The sequence below is a fragment of the Notothenia coriiceps genome, unplaced genomic scaffold, assembly GCF_000735185.1.
Source record: "Notothenia coriiceps isolate Sejong01 unplaced genomic scaffold, NC01 NC01_scaffold00004483, whole genome shotgun sequence".
Classification (NCBI taxonomy): domain Eukaryota; kingdom Metazoa; phylum Chordata; class Actinopteri; order Perciformes; family Nototheniidae; genus Notothenia; species Notothenia coriiceps.
Window position 1 is genome coordinate 270,100 of NW_011337184.1, and position 18,338 is coordinate 288,437.

At 37.2% G+C, this 18,338-nt stretch overlaps 3 protein-coding genes across 3 annotated transcripts in view; 2 read left to right on the plus strand and 1 right to left on the minus strand.

Annotated features, from left to right (window-relative positions):
* The window catches only part of ctsf (cathepsin F), a 41,450-nt gene extending 34,512 nt beyond the window's left edge, over positions 1-6,938 (plus strand). The window contains exons 5-16 of the mRNA XM_010767525.1: positions 648-731; positions 1,667-1,728; positions 2,222-2,294; positions 3,215-3,328; positions 3,439-3,587; positions 3,701-3,797; positions 3,934-4,014; positions 4,856-4,975; positions 5,573-5,637; positions 5,775-5,865; positions 5,940-5,998; positions 6,223-6,938. Of these exons, the coding sequence (XP_010765827.1) occupies positions 648-731; positions 1,667-1,728; positions 2,222-2,294; positions 3,215-3,328; positions 3,439-3,587; positions 3,701-3,797; positions 3,934-4,014; positions 4,856-4,975; positions 5,573-5,637; positions 5,775-5,865; positions 5,940-5,998; positions 6,223-6,297 (1,070 nt within the window). The 3' untranslated portion in view covers positions 6,298-6,938. The remainder of the gene's footprint in view (positions 1-647; positions 732-1,666; positions 1,729-2,221; positions 2,295-3,214; positions 3,329-3,438; positions 3,588-3,700; positions 3,798-3,933; positions 4,015-4,855; positions 4,976-5,572; positions 5,638-5,774; positions 5,866-5,939; positions 5,999-6,222) is intronic.
* Positions 6,939-7,670: 732 nt separating this feature from the next.
* eif1ad (eukaryotic translation initiation factor 1A domain containing) lies at positions 7,671-11,328 on the plus strand. The gene is made up of 5 exons (XM_010767511.1): positions 7,671-7,864; positions 8,542-8,660; positions 8,769-8,877; positions 9,921-10,029; positions 10,144-11,328. Exons 2-5 carry the CDS (start codon positions 8,574-8,576, stop codon positions 10,376-10,378), a joined length of 540 nt encoding a protein of 179 aa, XP_010765813.1. The 5' UTR covers positions 7,671-7,864; positions 8,542-8,573; the 3' UTR covers positions 10,379-11,328.
* A 2,552-nt stretch (positions 11,329-13,880) lies between these two features.
* LOC104942322 (UDP-GlcNAc:betaGal beta-1,3-N-acetylglucosaminyltransferase 2-like) lies at positions 13,881-14,813 on the minus strand. Its single transcript, XM_010767526.1, has one exon. It carries the CDS (start codon positions 14,811-14,813, stop codon positions 13,881-13,883), a length of 933 nt encoding a protein of 310 aa, XP_010765828.1.
* Between the last annotated feature and the right edge of the window lie 3,525 nt (positions 14,814-18,338).

Consider the following 18,338-nt stretch of genomic DNA (forward strand, 5'->3'; position numbering starts at 1 on the left):
GTGTGTGTGTTGTGTGTGTGTGTGTGTGTGTGTGTGTGTGTGTGTGTGTGTGTGTGTGTGTGTGTGTGTGTGTGTGTGTGTGTGTGTGTGTGTGTGTGTGTGTGTGTGTGTGCGAAAGAAAGAAAGAAAGACAGAGTTTTTGTTGATAAGTAAGACAAAGTTGGTCATTGTCATGGTTGTATAAGAAGACGTAATGATGTATTTTTAAAAAAAAGGAAAGGTGCATCTAATTGTGTTTTCATATATTTTGCAGAGGGGTATTTTATTTTTAGTGTTTAATCAGCAGCAGATATGTCACCAGTCATATGATCTTGTGACTTGAGTTTGACTTCAAGTGAACCCAAGCTTGCTAATGCTTTATGAAACAAAGAAGTGTATGTGTTAGTGCTGTGTATGCAAGCCAGAGGCATGCATACACAGCACTAACACATACACTTCTTTGTTTCCTTTTTACTTTAGAGGGACGATCCATTCCCATTTTTAAAAACAGCCTTTATACAGGTGTCAAAAACAGATGATCCAAAGGGAGATTAGGCTGCATTGTGCTGAACAGATTATTTTACTTATTTAATATACACTGTATTTGAAAACCTATCATGTTAATTAACCATTTATATCTCTGTCTTGTGATGTTTCGTGTTTATGTCAGACGGAGGTGTGTTTGTTTGAAGTGTGGGACATTCCCTGGCAGGGCACTTCCACTCTGCTCAAGCAGAAGTGCCAGCCTAAAGGTGAGTTTGACCTTTGACATTGATCAGTCAACACATGCTTTGGTCTAATAAAAGCCGAATAACACAGCTGTGGTTCAACATGAATGACTGGTTCCTCTGCACCGGTATCTTGCCTTTATTCTTACCATAAGACATCAGGGTTAACAGCACTTACTATTAGCCTGCTGTCTATATTATCTTTCTACTATCCCATGGTGCTTTGCTTCCTCTGTTTTATTAGCAGTATATTCCAGGGTAACTGTGGCTCTAAAAAGTGGTTAAATAATCTTTTAAATGGTGTTTTAGACCCGCAATAATGTTATAAAATCCTAAAAAATTTCATGAATGTTTGCACTTGACCTGATCAAAGGTGTTGTAAAAAAATGCAATGTCCTGGCTGGTGTTGTACAAAACATGTTTACCGATAGTGTTATGCCTTTTGACAATATATATATAATAATATACTTTACAGAGATGCTGTATGCGAAACCAATGTGAGTTTGGAAAATTGCACAGTATTTTTCTATTTTAGTAGACCTCAACAATGGAATTATGATCAGTGGAAATTGCCATGACATGTGACCTTTAAGAAAATTATTTAAAAAAATTACATCATCCTTCAAAATATGTCAACATCTGCTACCTGAAATGTTACTTCAATATAAATCAGAACATTATCTATACAATATTCATTAAGTCATTACATTCATGGGTTTTATTACATAGTTATCAGGTCAAGTGCATATTTTATATACATTTCAAGAAAATTATTACAAAAAATAGAAATAATCTAATGAAGAATACATCATTGACTGATGATTTACAAGCAATCAAAAAAAAAGCCCAGTAAAACAATTGAATGTGCATACTCATTTAGAATCCATGTATTTTCTGACACATTAATTAAGATGTTCTGCATACTGACTCATAACATGTCCTGATGTCTTTCTCATCAGTTGAAGTTCAACAAGAAGAGACAAACAACATCGTCGATGCATCAACCAGCCAGCCTCTGGAGGTAAACATTTTACAGAGGAATTAGATCTAAATCCTTTATAGTCTGATTTAAAGAACATTTAGTTTCTAAAAACATACTGAAAATGGATTAGTTTAAAGGCTGTTGATAGTATTTTCTGATACAATTATACAACATTTCTTGAATGCCCTCCTCACAACATTATACCGTAATATGTCGACTAAATAAACAAAAAGGTTCATCCTGGCTTTATCTGATATTCATGTTTCTATTATGGGAATGTATGCAAATTAGCACATATTTAATAATAATTCCTTTTATATCTAAAAATAACGCTTCGAAAAACGTATAATTCAAAATATAACTGTCTTTACAAAAGTAACACATTGAGGAAGTTTCATAGTGATGTCTAAATGTAATTTTTTTTTAATTCATCACTCAAGTGGTCCATTCACTGTCATCAGCGGGATTTGAGATGAGGTAAAAGGTGTGTCGTTGATTCTGTGTGTTTGTTTGTCTGCTCTTTATCTGCTAGGACTCTGTGGAGCTGTTGGGCCAGTTCAAAGAGTTCATGGTCAAATACAACAAGGACTACAGCAGCCAGGAGGGTGAGGGACGGACACTAATGTATTATACATCACAAACATTGCAATGTGCATATTCCTTCCTGTTTACACAACCTGCCGCCTTTGTGTGCTCACAGCCCACTCGTAGAAAGACTAAACAGATAATGTACAAAGCAAAACATCATTAGCTTTCTAACTGTAATCACAGATGCTTTTCAATGACAGAGAGACATGACAACGGTTGACAAGACCAAAATATGATATCACTTATACAATAAATATAACAGGACTTTAGATTTTGATTGCCAACAACTATGCTGTTGCCTTTGTGCATATGACAAACAAAACCTTTGAGTCTTTGAAGCAATAAAAACCCCAGAATGAAAGACTAAACATAAGGCTTAATATCCCACATCCATTCAGCACCTGTGTACCAATGGCTTATAAGCATCTCACCAAATAAGACATTTAAAAATGGCGTGGACAAAGGAGGGGTTTATATCTCAATCTGTGGCACATAATAAAAAAACTATTAAAGATGAAATAAGGACTAACTGGTTGTTGGAAAATAGACATTTGAGGCTGAAGTTATACCTTGGATTTCATCTTAAACATGTTTGTGGATTTCTTGTTTATTGGTATAAAAATGTGTTTATTATAATGGAGTTAAAAGGACTCCAACACATTCAAACAATGACTAAAGGAGAGGTTCACAGGATATTTGATGTGTTGCTTTGCATCCAGAATTGTGTGTCCTGTCAAAGCCCCAGGGTGTTTACACCTGTCACATAACATGCACCATATAAATAACCAGGCCAGAGTGTTTGACTGTTAAAGGCCAAATCTTTCAATCATACCGATGTTTCATTGGTGGAGGAGACTGACACTTTGTATTGCCAAGAGCTGTTCTGCGTATGACTAATAAAGTCTTTGAATTTCTTCAAATCCTTTTGATCCTGCAGAGGCAGATTATCGTCTGTTTGTCTTCCACGAGAACCTGAAGACCGCTGAGAAGCTGCAGACTTTAGACCAAGGCTCAGCCGAGTATGGAGTCACCAAGTTCAGCGACCTGACTGGTACGTGTGTGTGTGTGTGTGTGTGTGTGTGTGTGTGTGTGTGTGTGTGTGTGTGTGTGTGTGTGTGTGTGTGTCTAAAGTGTGTCTGCTCTTCTTCTGTTTTCCTTCAGAGGAAGAGTTCCAGTATGCATACTTGAACCCGCTACTGAGTCAATGGAATCTTCACCGACTAATGAAACCGGCTCCTCCTGCCCGAGGTCCCGCCCCTGCCAGCTGGGATTGGCGGGATCACGGGGCTGTCAGTTCCATCAAGAACCAGGTAGGTTTAATTATAGGTGAGTCCCCCTAATTAACAGGGGAACATGAATACATTACACCTCCTGCCCACTTCCTGCTGATTGGAGTGTGTGTTTCTGTTTGTTTGTGTCGCAGGGTATGTGTGGATCCTGCTGGGCATTTTCTGTGACAGGCAACATCGAAGGCCAGTGGTTCCTGAAAAATGGAACGCTGCTGTCCCTCTCTGAACAAGGTAACACACACACACATGTGCACAGACACAAACGATACAATCATTTTATATTTTGCTCCTTCTCAAAAAAACATCTTTCCTTATATTACGAGATATAGGTCATGTTTTGATTGGTTTATTTGGTTTTCCTTCTCAGAGCTGGTTGACTGTGATGGGCTGGACCAGGCGTGCAAAGGAGGGCTGCCGTCCAACGCTTACGAAGCTATAGAGAAGCTGGGTAAGAAAGACTTGAGATGAAATATTTAAGCTTCAAATACCCAATACTTTTACTTTGGAAGTGAAAGCTTTTTATTGATAGCTAGGGGTGGGACGATGTAGGATTTATTTGCAAATCATGATAAAAAACACGAAGAATAATCGGATCCAGGGTTTTGTCTGAACCAGGTAACAAGGGCGCTACGCATTCTTACTTTTGGCACGTGCTCTCATACCAAAATGATGTTTTTCCCCATAAAATGTAAAAGTGGTGCCAGAAAACCATATTTCTGTTCGTCCAAAACAATACATTTACTCCAGAAATAGGAACATTTTGTCAAACAGACCGTCAGACGGCATAGACAGCTTTGTTTTTATGGGCCTCCAACATCCTGTTGTTGTTTACGTCTGCGTCGCCATCTTGTAGACGGGCGTCATGTTCTCGCGATAATTGATATATCTATAATTTATACTGTATATATATACAAAATCAGCGCCACAATATTGCCGTCATACTGTATTTTTCTAGAAAAAATCCTGATATCTTTATATATTTCCATTAATGGTTTAGTCTAAGCTATAAACTGTCATTGTAGTGAAGGTGAAAAAAAGAAAATATATATTTAAGATGTTTTACACTGAAATGGATCTTCATTTTACGTTGTTTAATGTCATTTTTAGAAGACACTCATTTGAATGAATAATAACATTGTGAATCATAACTCTCATTGTCAGAATAATCAGGACATTAAAGGTTTTCACCATCCCACGGCTAATCTAAACACCCTGCAGAAGTGTTCTTGTGATTAATGCTAATACTGTGTGCGAGCTTTTCACTTTGTTCCCCTGCATGTGTTGTTTAGGTGGCCTGGAGACAGAGACAGACTACTCCTACACCGGCAAGAAGCAGAGCTGTGACTTCACCAGCATGAAGGTGGCCGCCTACATCAACAGCTCTGTGGAGCTGTCCAAGGACGAGAAGGGTGAGTGGGCTAAGCCTGTAGAGAGGGAATAACGACATACAGTCTGTGGCTTCAGAAAATCACCATTTTATATTTGAATATCCTAAAAACAATTCATCTGAAAACGGCAAAACAATTATGTCGAGGGTTCTGGAGGAAAACTTGCAACCTATAATAAATACTATTTAGTTGGCTAAAATAGTTCTATTTAAAGCTCAGTCGAGAAGTAATCTGAACCTAAGTTTCAGAACATTTATTTTGGATCAAATCTTTTCAAAACAAAATAAAAAACTAGAAGTAGACATGAAATGGGAAAAAGTGTGTGTAGAGTAGATCTATATAAAACACTAAATACACTCTACCTGTCACATGTTTATTTCACTTTACAAATGTTTAAGTACTGTCAACTTAATTATCAGAATTACTGACATTTTCATTTTGTATCTTAGGTCAAAGCATTGATAAAGGTTAAATGAAAATATGACTAAAATAAGTGGAAGTGCAAATGAGTAGGTGTTGATTTAGCAGGTTAATTTATTGTTACTTGATCATTTTGCTGTGTAACAATAGGTAACAAAGAGCTAATAAATGGACTACGTGTTTATTATATGTTTACAGACATTGCAGCTTGGCTGGCTGAGAATGGACCCGTCTCTGTTGCACTGAATGCCTTCGCCATGCAGGTAAGCAGCTCTGTCCACCACTGCCATCACTTCTATCTACATGATACATCAGAAGATAACTTAATGTCAAATTGCACCTTATGGGATCATCGACATGCAACCACATTTAATTCATTTTGTCTTTTACATTCCCGCAGTTCTACAGGAAGGGTGTGTCTCACCCTATGAAGATCTTCTGCAACTCCTGGATGATCGACCACGCTGTGCTGATGGTGGGATACGGAGAACGTAAGAGTTGTTGTTCCGTTTTTGTCCTCATATACCCACTTACTACTGGTGTTATAAAGTGTCTGTGTTTTCAGGTAAAAATATCCCATTCTGGGCCATCAAAAACAGCTGGGGAGAGGATTATGGAGAGCAGGTAAGACAAACTCACCTTCTTAAAGTCTTTGTTTGTTGATTAGAGACAGAGTTTTTGACATAAAAAAATATTTATTTAATATTTTTGGAAATATAGCAATTGGAAACCAAATTCAGATTTTTTTATTTAATGATCGGCAGAATTTCTTGATTTGGGATGCTGTACAAAACTAATGAGAGTTTTTTTACATGTGTATTTCTTTCTCTCTCTCTTTTCTCATACAGGGTTACTACTACCTCTACAGGGGGTCCAATGCGTGTGGGATCAACCAGATGTGCTCATCTGCTGTCGTCAACTAAACCACCAACACCCAATATACACACACTCACACGCAATTGATCAAAAACACATGATGATTACAACCACACACACACACACACACACACACACACACACACACACACACACACACACACACACACACACACACACGCACACACACACACACACTCACACACAAAGTCCTACTGATGTTACTTTTCCGTTAAACCAAACTCACATCTTCATATCTCATACCTCATACCTCACACCTCGTGTCAGTTTACTAAAAGTATACCAGCTCTAATAAAGCTAGCTTTTCTTAGGACTTTGATCCTTCTTTTAAAGTAAAGTATTTGTGCAGATTTTATTCCGTTTGCCCAGCAGGTCATAGTGGTTGCTGTGTTGTATGCAGTTTTGGTTTTTAACTCATTTTTCCTCACAGTAACTGATTTCTAGTTTGATGAAGAGCGTGCAATATTGTAGTTAGTATTCTGTATTGTTTCTTTGATGCAGTGCTCATGCTAATGCTATTTAGTACTGGAGTTTTGAAAGATGGGAGTTTTACCATATATTGGTCTGCACATAATTATGCTCCGATCGTAACTGCAATGAAATTGTAAAAACTGCTGTAAGACAGTCACACTTGAATGAAGGTTGAATAAAAAAGTGTGGAATCCAATTCTTTGTGTACAATTTTGTTTTCCTATATGCACTTGAACCACACATTTCATTTGAATCAATTGATAATGCAAACGAATACAACATCACATTTTACTGTGATTGAATTAAACTGTATAATTAACCTGATTCATAAACTGCAAAGATCACATTTTCGTAGAGAAAATTATATAAAAATGCACTAAGATTGTGTTGAATACGTGTGTTTGTGGATTTCTTCTGTATTTAACAAGGATTTGGCCAATGTAAGTACAAAATAGATAACATTTGAAATTCACAAAGAAACATTTTTACCTTGAGAGTTGTGTGAGAACAGTTTGTAATATCTACATGTATATTTTTCTATTTCAACATGTATATTTTCTATTTGATTTTCTTTCTATTCTTGTTTATTTGTAGTTTTGTTTTATTGTAAAATGCCTTGTCTTTTATGTTGCTGCAACAAAAACAATTTCCCATATTGGGATCAATAAAGTACCATCTTATCTTATCTCTTATCTCTTAACCTGAATGCTATTGATCTTGAATGTTCCACAAACTGAGAAAAAAACAAAACTCTATTTCTCACAATGCAAAAGCACTGCAACGGAAGAAATAGACCCCCCATCTTTTTTGAACAATTATCTGATCTTATTAGTTACTATTAGTCAGAAAGGTAATAACAAATGAATGTATTTTTGTATTGATTGGCTTTTATCTGAAAGTCCAAGTGTAATTCTAATTGCATACCTTTATTTTGAAAGGGGAGAGCTTGACACCGGAAGTGTAACATTCAGTGAAGCAAGAAAACAAACGCATGTGGCTCGGCTTTAAGTTACAGATACATTCATCTCTACGTGATTCAAAAGTGATTCTCAGCTGCTGTCGAGCTGCCTTTAAACACTGCCTTCCTTACAGAGACACAATTACTCTTTTCTTTCTTTCAAGGTATTTATGTAACCTGCTATCGAACCTGAGCTATATTTTGAGATAGCTAATGTTAGCTTACTCTCATAAGGCACTAGTTCTGTTATTAGTAAAGTAGGAAAACATATTTTTTCTTACGTTACGCTTAGCAGCTGCCACAAAAAGTTAAGGGAATATGAAGTGTTGTTATTCGTCCATCATTGAAATCGCAGCGGTTAACAGCTGCCAAGCTAACCGGTGTCTAGTTTGTGTGAGCTTAGCTTGTTTTCATGTTACCTTGTCAGTTTTCATTTTTTATATTGCTGTTAGTCAAACCTCCTGTTATAGTTTGTCTACTTAACCTGAGGTGGAAGAAGTTCTCAGACGATTTACTTAAGTAGAAGTAATACTTCAGTGTAGGCCTACTGCTTTTTACAATTGTAAAAGTACTACCATCAAAATATACTTTCAGTACCAAATGTGAAAGTACTCATTATGCAGAATGGCCCATTTAAGCACCACATATTACACATGTTTGAATTATAATTATTTATATTCTATTTCTAAATGATATAACTTCCAATGATGCACTTAGTGAAACGTGGTAAACGTTGGGTTTATTTGAATTACTTTATATACTACTGGGTTGCTTAACTTATAAGAATATATCATAATGATGAATTAATGCTACCCATTACTTGAAACTCTCTTTTTCTCAGCTGGTGGAGGAACCTGAAGTTCACCTTTGATAATGTCACAGGCCACCAAACGCAAGCATGTTGTGAAGGAAGTTCTTGGAGACTTTGTCACTCCCACAGAGAACCAGCAGATAGTGAAGGTGAACTGTGTGAAGACTGCTTTGGATTTAACGCACTGACTGTAAATAACCACCCTCATCGATGCAAGACCCTATCCTCACTCTGTCTCCCTCCTTTGCCATGGGTAGGTTACTGGTAGCCGTGGTAACAACCTCCATGAAGCTGTCACGGCGCAGGGCGTGACGTTCCTGGTGAGCATGCCCCCCAAGTTCCGCAAGAACCTCTGGATCAAGAGAGGTAAGTCCGGGGTTCACAAACACTTGAGCAAAAGACACAGAAGAGAATTTATGTGTCTCACAGGCACCCTTACTTACAATACTACAGCAAGGGTGGCATAACATCTACACTAATAAACTGCTAATAACGAACTCAACACACATTGAATTGAATATATATGTGACGTGTGTTTCATGATTAAAGTTACAGCAATAACCAAATGAGTTGAGTGTAATGTTGGGTTCTGAACAAAATCAAAATGAGCTTGCACTATGAACACTGAAAAATTAGGACAAACGCAATAAGGCTATACTCTAGTATTATACCCTAGCTTTACTATATATATTTTACTGTCAACTGTTGAGCCAATAAAAACGGTTTCTTAGCTATATTAGACTAAGGTAAGTGATGGATGTTTAGATTGAAAATATAGATCATTACAGAGCTCAGTCATCAAAAAAGCTCAAAAAGCTGTTGTGATGTGATCCACTCATAAAGTAACTGCTCGATATTGTTAATAGCAATTCATAGATCTATTTCAAAATCCTGCAATATCATAAGGATTTGTAAAGTTTTTATCCTGTATGTAGCTAAACAATGGGTATACAGGGTTTTGTCTAAACCGGGCTAACACTTGTACTGTGATTTCTGAATTATATCGTTTCTTTTTTTCTGTAGAGGTAGTAAAGAAACCGTAACTTGGGATTTGTGTTGTTTGAGGTGCAAAATATACAGCTTTAAGACATGGGGCCTTCATTTCACCTGGAAGTGACGTTAGTGTTGCTCTCATCTATACTTTATTTTTCTAGAGAATCCCCTGTAGCTTATATATGCTAACACAATGTCTTTACCTGTGTTGTCTGTGGCTTTTTAAAAAAATGCTGTTTTGTAATTAGGGCTTTTACAAGAGAATAGATATTGATATAAAATCCAAACTAAATGTGCAATATCAGTCACTAGCGTGGGTAGGAATTATACAGGCTCAAAAGAAAAATCTCTTTCATTCTATTTTTAATGAGATTTATTTTTTGGTTCATATTTCATATATGTTTCTAATCTCCAAGGAGACTATGTGATAGTGGATCCCATTGAGGAAGGAGAGAAGGTGAAGGCAGAGATCAGCTTCATTCTCTACAAAGATCACATTCAGAACCTGCAGAAACAGCAGCTCTGGTAAGTGGGAACACACACACACACACACACACACACACACGCACACGCACACGCACAACCAATCAGTTTGTCAAGAGTAACTGAGTTGTTTTGTGTTTCCTTTACTGCCTTCAGGCCGGAGGGATTCACAGAGGAGCCACTGGAGCCGGAAAAGATAAAAAAAGGGCAGGAAAAGAGAGAGGACACGGAGGATAAAGACGAAGAAGACTTTAGTGACTCTGAGGATGACGAGAGCGACCTTTTTGTAAACACCAACCGCAATAACTACCAGTACATTGAGAGCGAGGAGGAGGACAGTGATGAGGAAGAAGAAGATGGCAAAGAGAAAAGGACAGAAAATGGTTCGTAGTGGCAGAGATGAGGAGGACACGGACAATCAGGAGAGCCAACGAGAGCTGTAAAAGAAATCATGAGTCAGCACCCTGCTGATATCGCTGACTAAGTGATGATGATCTGAAACCTCGATCCTCATGCAACTGCTCGCTCTAGGTAGCCTGTTGTTGACGCATCATTGAACGGACTTGTATTTAAAGGACCAGTGTCAAGAATGTAGAGCAGAAAATAATTATAATATTCATAACTGTTTTCCAGAGTGTATAATCACCTAAAACTAAGAATTGTGTTTTCGAACTTTCCTTTTGCGTGTTGAAGTGGCAGTCTTAACTTGGTTCAAGAATCCACATGGCTGAAGAAGCAGTAGATTGTGCTGCGTTTGTGAAGGGTTCAAGAACCCAACATTTAATACATAGGGGAATCAAATCCACACACTGATCTTTTGATGGAACGAAATAAGTTTTGCCGGTTATATGCTTTAAGAAAATATGCAATATCAAACTTGACCTGAAATTGAAAAAGAATGCTGTATTACTTAATGATCACTTTCTACTGTACTTTCAGTGTCTTACTGAAAATGACCTCTAGTGCTGCCTTTACTTGTTCACCAATATAACAGCTCATAATGTTCTTATGCAGGATAATGTATATGTAAACTGTTCATCGATTCATACCGCATAGGACAAAATGAGACTGTTAGACACTCACAACAATTAAATACTCAAAACTAATGACGGAACACTTGAATGGTTATTCTGTTTGTTTAGGAGTTGTGTGTGAGGTGTAACACACTTACAGTTTTGCCGCTCCTCAAGAGGCCATTGTTTGGACTTTTGCCGCTCTTTGTATTAATTTGAGTTGACCTCAAGCTGTTGTATAAGCTGCCATTGTGATCGCTTTGTGCATCATCTGACATTCCTTACCCGGTCTCTGATTTTGGTTTGTGTAATAATGAAAGTTTTGAAATAGATCTTCTCCTTGTAAAGAATGTTATTTATTTCAGATGACTATCTCTTCTTGAAACATTTCCCCTGAAGCATGACAATTCACATCCAAAATTATTATTATCATTTTGCATTATAAGGACACTCCTTCTGCTGTGAAATAACATGATGTGGATGAAGAACTTCGACCCTAAATAATTATTTAATATTCTAAGTCTCTGTTATTCAGACTGTTACTTGATAGTCCCACATTTTAACCCAATTACAATACCAAAGTCAATTTATATGAATTCATACCACTGGAAATATCTCGACAATATAATATATATATATATATATATATATTGATTTTAAACATGTTTTCATTAAAAAAAGATAAAATTATTACATGTTGATGGTCAAAGATCAAGCTCACTGTAAACAGCACAACAAGTTGGCCATAACTCAAAAATGAAAAGGCAAATTTCATACAAATGTCTAAAAGGATGAAATGATAAATTAGTGACATTTTATATCCAATAGGTTAACCTCACTGTGACGTTATAATATTTTGCAAAAACACTTTTCTAGCCAAGAAGGAGAGATTGACACCATATCTCACAACTGGATGGAAACTGAATTTGTGTCAATAATCTTGGGTGATGGGTGTGTGTGTATGTCTTTAGACATTCATATTTTGAAGCATTGTTAACCGTCATGCTTTGGCCATACTGTGAGATAATGACTCATCCTTTCTTTAAAGGACATATTAAATAGTTTAAAAACAAACAAATCAAAAATTGGCAGGTTGACCAAATGTAGGTGTTGGTTTAGAAGTCGGGGTGGAGTGATAAAATAAACACCTTTTCCAGTTCCACAGGTCCTCTAACCACGGATATGTTTATGACTAGCTGGAGTGTTAGTGCTCTTTTATTGATTTAGTTCTCTAACAAATGCACCTGATAGACTTTGGGATTTACTTTGTCACAAGCACAGTAAGATCGAAATAGTTTACATTCAAACAGGCCTTGTGTCAGCTTTCTGTACCTAATAGCTGTGCTAGTGCTTTGTGCCTTATCTCTGTTTACATACCTTACCTACTTGCTGATATAAGGAATTTCACTTCAATGATTCTCTCAATGATCATCAAGAAGTCCCCCACAAGCTCATTGGTTTCACTGATATTGAGCTGCCTGCTCCATGATAAGAATAGACTCCATTTGAAGACAGCATGTCATTTGTCACAGTGATTGTCCATGTAGTGATAACTTCCATGTCACAAAGAAATACACCTTTAAGGTTTCTTCAAAGGCTTCCAAATAGCGGGTTTACTAGTTTCGACGTTTTGCTCTCATATCAGCACGTCACTTTTACAATTGTTTGTACTACAGAATTACTTTTTATAGCGCTGGTTTGCTAATGTTAGCTAACTTTGGCTAATGTAGATTGTTAGCAAACGTTAGCTAAACAGAAAGAAAATAAGTCTACTGGGTGAATTTAATATTGGGATAAGAAAGGACAGGAAATAAAGGAATAAACAAGAATGTATTTTAGTCATACATCACATTGGCTTCACAGTTCTCTTTCTACGAAGCGTAACTGGAATGGAGCCAGACATTTCACTTATAAATCAGTGAAAGCTAAAGGAGCTACACCAGCTGCAGTTCAGATGACATAAACATTCTGCAGATCTGGCTAAACCACTCAAATGATCCCAGCAGTGGTTTAATTAACATAGTTACATTGAGCATACTTTTTGTACATACATAAGATAAAATAAAGATGATACATAGCAAAACAAAGGAGGGATCATTACACATAAATAGTGAAAGTAAAACAATGTATGACATGACATATATATATATATATATATATATATACAATTACAATTGTTAGATAAATAGAAGTGATATTTTACTAGCCCTTAAAACAAGACTTCTGTATGTACATTTTTGAGGAAATAATAACATATTGTTCTGCTAACCAGAAATATGAATTCACAGGACACAAAAACGTTATTGCTCACTTGAATGTTTTGCTACTTCAACCTCACATTGTCTTATATGACCACTAGTTTAAGGTGGGCTAATGGCAGAAGTTAGCCATCAGTGCATTCTGCCAGAAAGGGTCTAATTTAACCCAAACCATGATATGTAATGGTTTTGATTCTTTACATTCGACCAAATCGTTTTGTTGGCTAAACCCTTTTGACAGAAAGGCTAACTTCTCCCATGTGCATACTTTGGCTAATGTAGCTAATGTTATCAAGCTTTGGCTAAACTTAAAAAAAGACATAATGTGAATGGTAATGCTTTACAAGTTAAAATCAATTATTTGTATAAGAATATTAATAATTTGTATTTCATATTATATTTCTTATCTGAAATGAATGTTCAAACAATAATTATGTATTTTTGGTCAGTCTGTTGGTATGTCGATGGACCCCAGGATTTTCACAGTGTTTAAGATAATGAAATATAATCCCAGAACATGGATGCCTGCAGAAAATAAATACAGCGTAATACAGTGTCACCTCTTTATGACTGACAGCTGAACAACAATTCTAGTGAATCTTTAAAGTAACTTGGGGTTTGCTTACAGTGTTGTGTTTCTTCTTGTCCCTCCTCTCAGGGGCACACCCCAACACTGTGCCTCGGTTTTTTTCATGTTGGCCCACAGTTTTAATACTTGGTTGGGGAGACATCTGTGGACCAACAGGATTCCATGATACGAACACAGTTGGTCTTCATCGTTTCCGGTAAAATCAAAAGTAAGGAAGGCAGGGTGGTGGACCGGACCAGCATTTAGCCTAGCCATACACATTCCCACATAAACGTCATCAATGGGGAACAGGTGGACCCTTTTAGACACATCATGTAGGCGTTTGGCCAATAGGCCTGAGTACACCACCCCTCCACCACCTGCGTACAAAGGATACTGGCCCTTGTAGAAGCTTTCTGGGACATAGTACTTAGACTTGTTGACTCGGTTGGGTAAAGCTCTAATTATGACATTGCCAACCATAAAGCCTTTCATTGACTCGTGTGCTTGTGGCTTCTTTAGCTCACCTTTTAGGTAGCTCAACATATTTGGGGTGTTGACAAAGACATCTTCATCCCCTTTAAACACAAAGCTAGTCTGGCCGCACAAGCTTGAGAACCAGCTCCAGAACAGTACATCTTTCAAGGTGAGGTTGAAAAATGTGTCACTAAAGTCCCACTGCAGAATGTCTCCATGAAGTTTACTCTCCATCTGCAGTATCTCAGATAGATCCAAACCCAACTCCTCAGTATTTTCCTTGCCCAGCAAAAAGACCCTGCGGACGTACCCTACACCATTGTTGTTTCTCTTCTGTCCAGCTACCCATCCTCCCTGGCCCAATGTCTGTCGAATGACATGTCGGTTCTTAAAATTCAGTTCTGTTGACTTAATGGCCAGAAGAAGAAGAGGGGGCTCCTTCTCATCCTTTGCCCCGGCTCCACATACTCCATCAGGCTGGAGGAGCAAAGGGTAGTCTCTTCTTTGCATATGGCTCACAAAATCTTATATCTGCTGTGGTAGCTTGTCGTAGTTTGTGTTTGATTTCAGTAACTTCAGAGTAAACATTCTTCAGTATGGCTTCATTAAAGTTACCATTTTCAAATCGCCTCGTGAGTTTTTTGGGGTGGAGGATGGGGTTGAAACGATGATCGTTTGTCAGCTGGAGGCGGTTCCATATGGCTTGACCATGCAGGCTGGTAACCCAGAACGTTTTGGGCAGTGGGTCGAAGCCTTCATTCTTAAGATTTCCCGGGGCAACAAAGTGAGGATTTGGGATACCTGACTCCATGGCCTTGCACAACATGACCATGATGAGGAATAGCAGCAGTGCCAGGGAGATGAATGGTGTGCAAACACAGATCAACACTCTGCGCTAACAACAGAAGCACCTTGCCATTTAACTGCAAACATATACAGTAAAAAGAATGTTCGAAAAAAAAAATACATGTTTTTGAGTATCAAAATACATTGAAAGGACTTGTGGGCTTGTGCACAAACATTTGGGTATCTGGAGACAGACTGTGAGTTAAGACAACTAACTTCGTTTTTTTTTGTCATGTCTGTTGTGAGAAAACATGGCGTTTAATAAGACATTAAGATATGGCTCCCCTTCCCATGTCACTAAAATATTTGCCCCCTATCTGAGAATTTCCACACACTGATGCTTTTGACTTTGCTTTAGGATACAAGTTGCCTAAATCAATCCTTTTAGGTCAGAGGGTGAATACAGGTATACTTGGTCATAGCATATTAATAAATAATTCAGGTTTTTTCAACATTAAAACATGTAAACATGTTCAAGTAGAAACCCTAAGTTCAAGTATGGACCTTATAAAAAGAACACTAAGTCCTAAGTTAATGAAACATTGAAGCCCACAGTTGTACATGGACAGAAAAAAAACCATGAGGGAGATAAAGGCTATTGAAAGTTGAAAAAACTATCTCCAAAATGTCATGTGAAATGTCTAAATTCAAAGATGAATCTCGATTGGCCCAAATTTGACCTTCAGACTTGGCTAAAATTGCCAAATCTGTTTTGTAGTGTTTATATAGCTGTTGTGGAGGATATCATGAAGCCTTGTTGCGATAAAAAAAACTAGAGCGTAGTTATTATATAATTTTAACTTGAAACGGGTCACGGGAGATCCGAACACAACATAAGGGCTAATATAAATGAAGAGTCAGCTGTTTTATTTGCTTACCTGCCTTAGGTGAAGACTCCAAAAATTACTATATACTTATTTTCTCACAAGATGGAAGTCTCCCTAATGTTGAGTCAACATTATTTCTCTTTTCTGGTTTCTGTCATCAGTCAGGTCATCTGTCCAGCCCATACATTAGACTGCTGTACCTCACAAAAGTAACGTAATTCTGCAAATGCCTACTACCAAGAAGACACTAACAGGTAAGGTGTGCGCATGAGGCAGGGATACACCCATTGACAAAGTGAGCAAGCAGGAATGACGCACAGGTGATGAGTGGAATTGGGTTAAGCCATCCAACAATGGCCAACGCAAATCAATACGTAGAAGTAAATTGTAAAACAAATACACTTTTGTTTTTTGCTGCTGTCGCCCCGATTTCAATAAATTTACCAAAAATGGCGTAGTTTAATTACATCTTGTGTTGTGAAGTAACAGAAAATAAATAATAATAATTTCAGCATTTTTGTAACATTATTATTATTATTATTATTATCTGGTATTTATTTTATAATTGAATTACATGTTTTATGTTTTTTATATCTGTCTTTATGTGTTGTTCGCTATTCCTGTGTAATTGATTCCACATCAGGATGTCATAAAAACATCTGAATAAAGTTGGATTACTGTTAATATAACTTGATTTATATAGCACTTTCAACACAGTTTAGAAAGTGCTTTGAGAGACAATTCCAAATCAGGATACTAGACAAAATTACAACCGAACAAAACAACAGAAAAATTACTTCAAATAGACATTTTAAGATTATAAGGAATAGAATATGACAACCATTTTATTTTTTAAAATAACGTCACTCATTATGCAAGCTTATCTCCATAGACACCTTATCAGTAAGTAAGTAGGCACCATACTGTAAAGCAATGCAAACGGACGATACTAAAACCCCATCTACTTCTTTGAACGGTACTGTGGAGCAATAAAACAGGTCTAGCTGCTGACAAGGGACCTGCCCCCTAATTATTGCAGTCATGTGCCTTAAATGCCTGCATGTCTGGTATTCTGAAACTTATGTGTCATCACTTTTAGGAAAGCAATGAATCCCAATCCCATGAATCAGTGAGCTTGAAAAGCACAGAAAACCTGCTGTGAGTATTTGTATAAATAGCTTGTGGCAGACGGGTCCGAAAAGGCAGAATAACAATAGAGAGATTAGCAGGGCAAGATTCATCAAGTTGTGTTTTTGTTGCTGAGTAATATCAAAATCGTTACTTTAAACTGGTGTATCGGTGTCAATTATCGGTGTGTGTGTGTGTGTGTGTGTGTGTGTGTGTGTGTGTGTGTGTGTGTGTGTGTGTGTGTGTGTGTGTGTGTGTGTGTGTGTGTGTGTGTGTTTACACAAGTTGAGTTTGGGTTGATGATGTTAGCTCAGGTGTTGAGTGAAGTAATTTGGCAAGCAACCAAATATGTGTTCAAATATGTGTTCCTCTGTTTTTTACACCAGTGTTCTTATTGGTACCAAACGTAAAGCTAACACTCACACACATTCAGATATTGTTCACCATGCCACCAGGAGCCACTCAGAGTTAAGTATCTTGCCAAAGGATACATCCACATGTGACTGAAGGGGCTGGGATCGAACCCACGACCATCTGGTTGAAAGACGACCATCAGATTGAGTTTGAGAAGCTATACAAATGTTATTACTTTTATCACGTCTGTTAATACCTTTGCACGTCTTTTTGAAAAAACACATTATCCATTTGTTCTTAGTTCTTCACCCTAGAAATTACCTTTTTTTCAATAACTGATCATGTCTTACCTTGAATTCTATATGCACTTTATGAAAGGAGAATTAGGTAAAGAAAATAAAAGTCTTGATGAGTAAACATACCAAAACTAGATTAAAACAGTAAAATACAAATCTCACTTCCTAATCACATGCATTTTCACTAAAACCTGACTATTTATAATCTCATTTTTGGACAATTTAACACATTTTAACAGGAAAGGCACTGGTGATGCTAAAATGCTGTTAAACAAGTAAGACTTGACAGTGTGATAGTATTCGCAAAAGTAAAACAATCGATTGGATTTAATCTAAATTTCGTTTTTTTGCTTCTATCTTACAGAAGGTTCCAGTTGATGGCACGTTAATTAAAGAGGAGGTGATTGTTGAAAGAACAGCCATCTGTTGGTCATATCATTGCAACCCCGCACTTGGTGCACTGGCTTCGTGCCTTTATTCCTTCTTTATAAAACAGAGCAGATTCTAAACCACTGTAAATTAAAAACAACACATTTCAGTTGTTTTTAGTTACAAAGATGACAGGACTTTTCCAAAATGGTAGG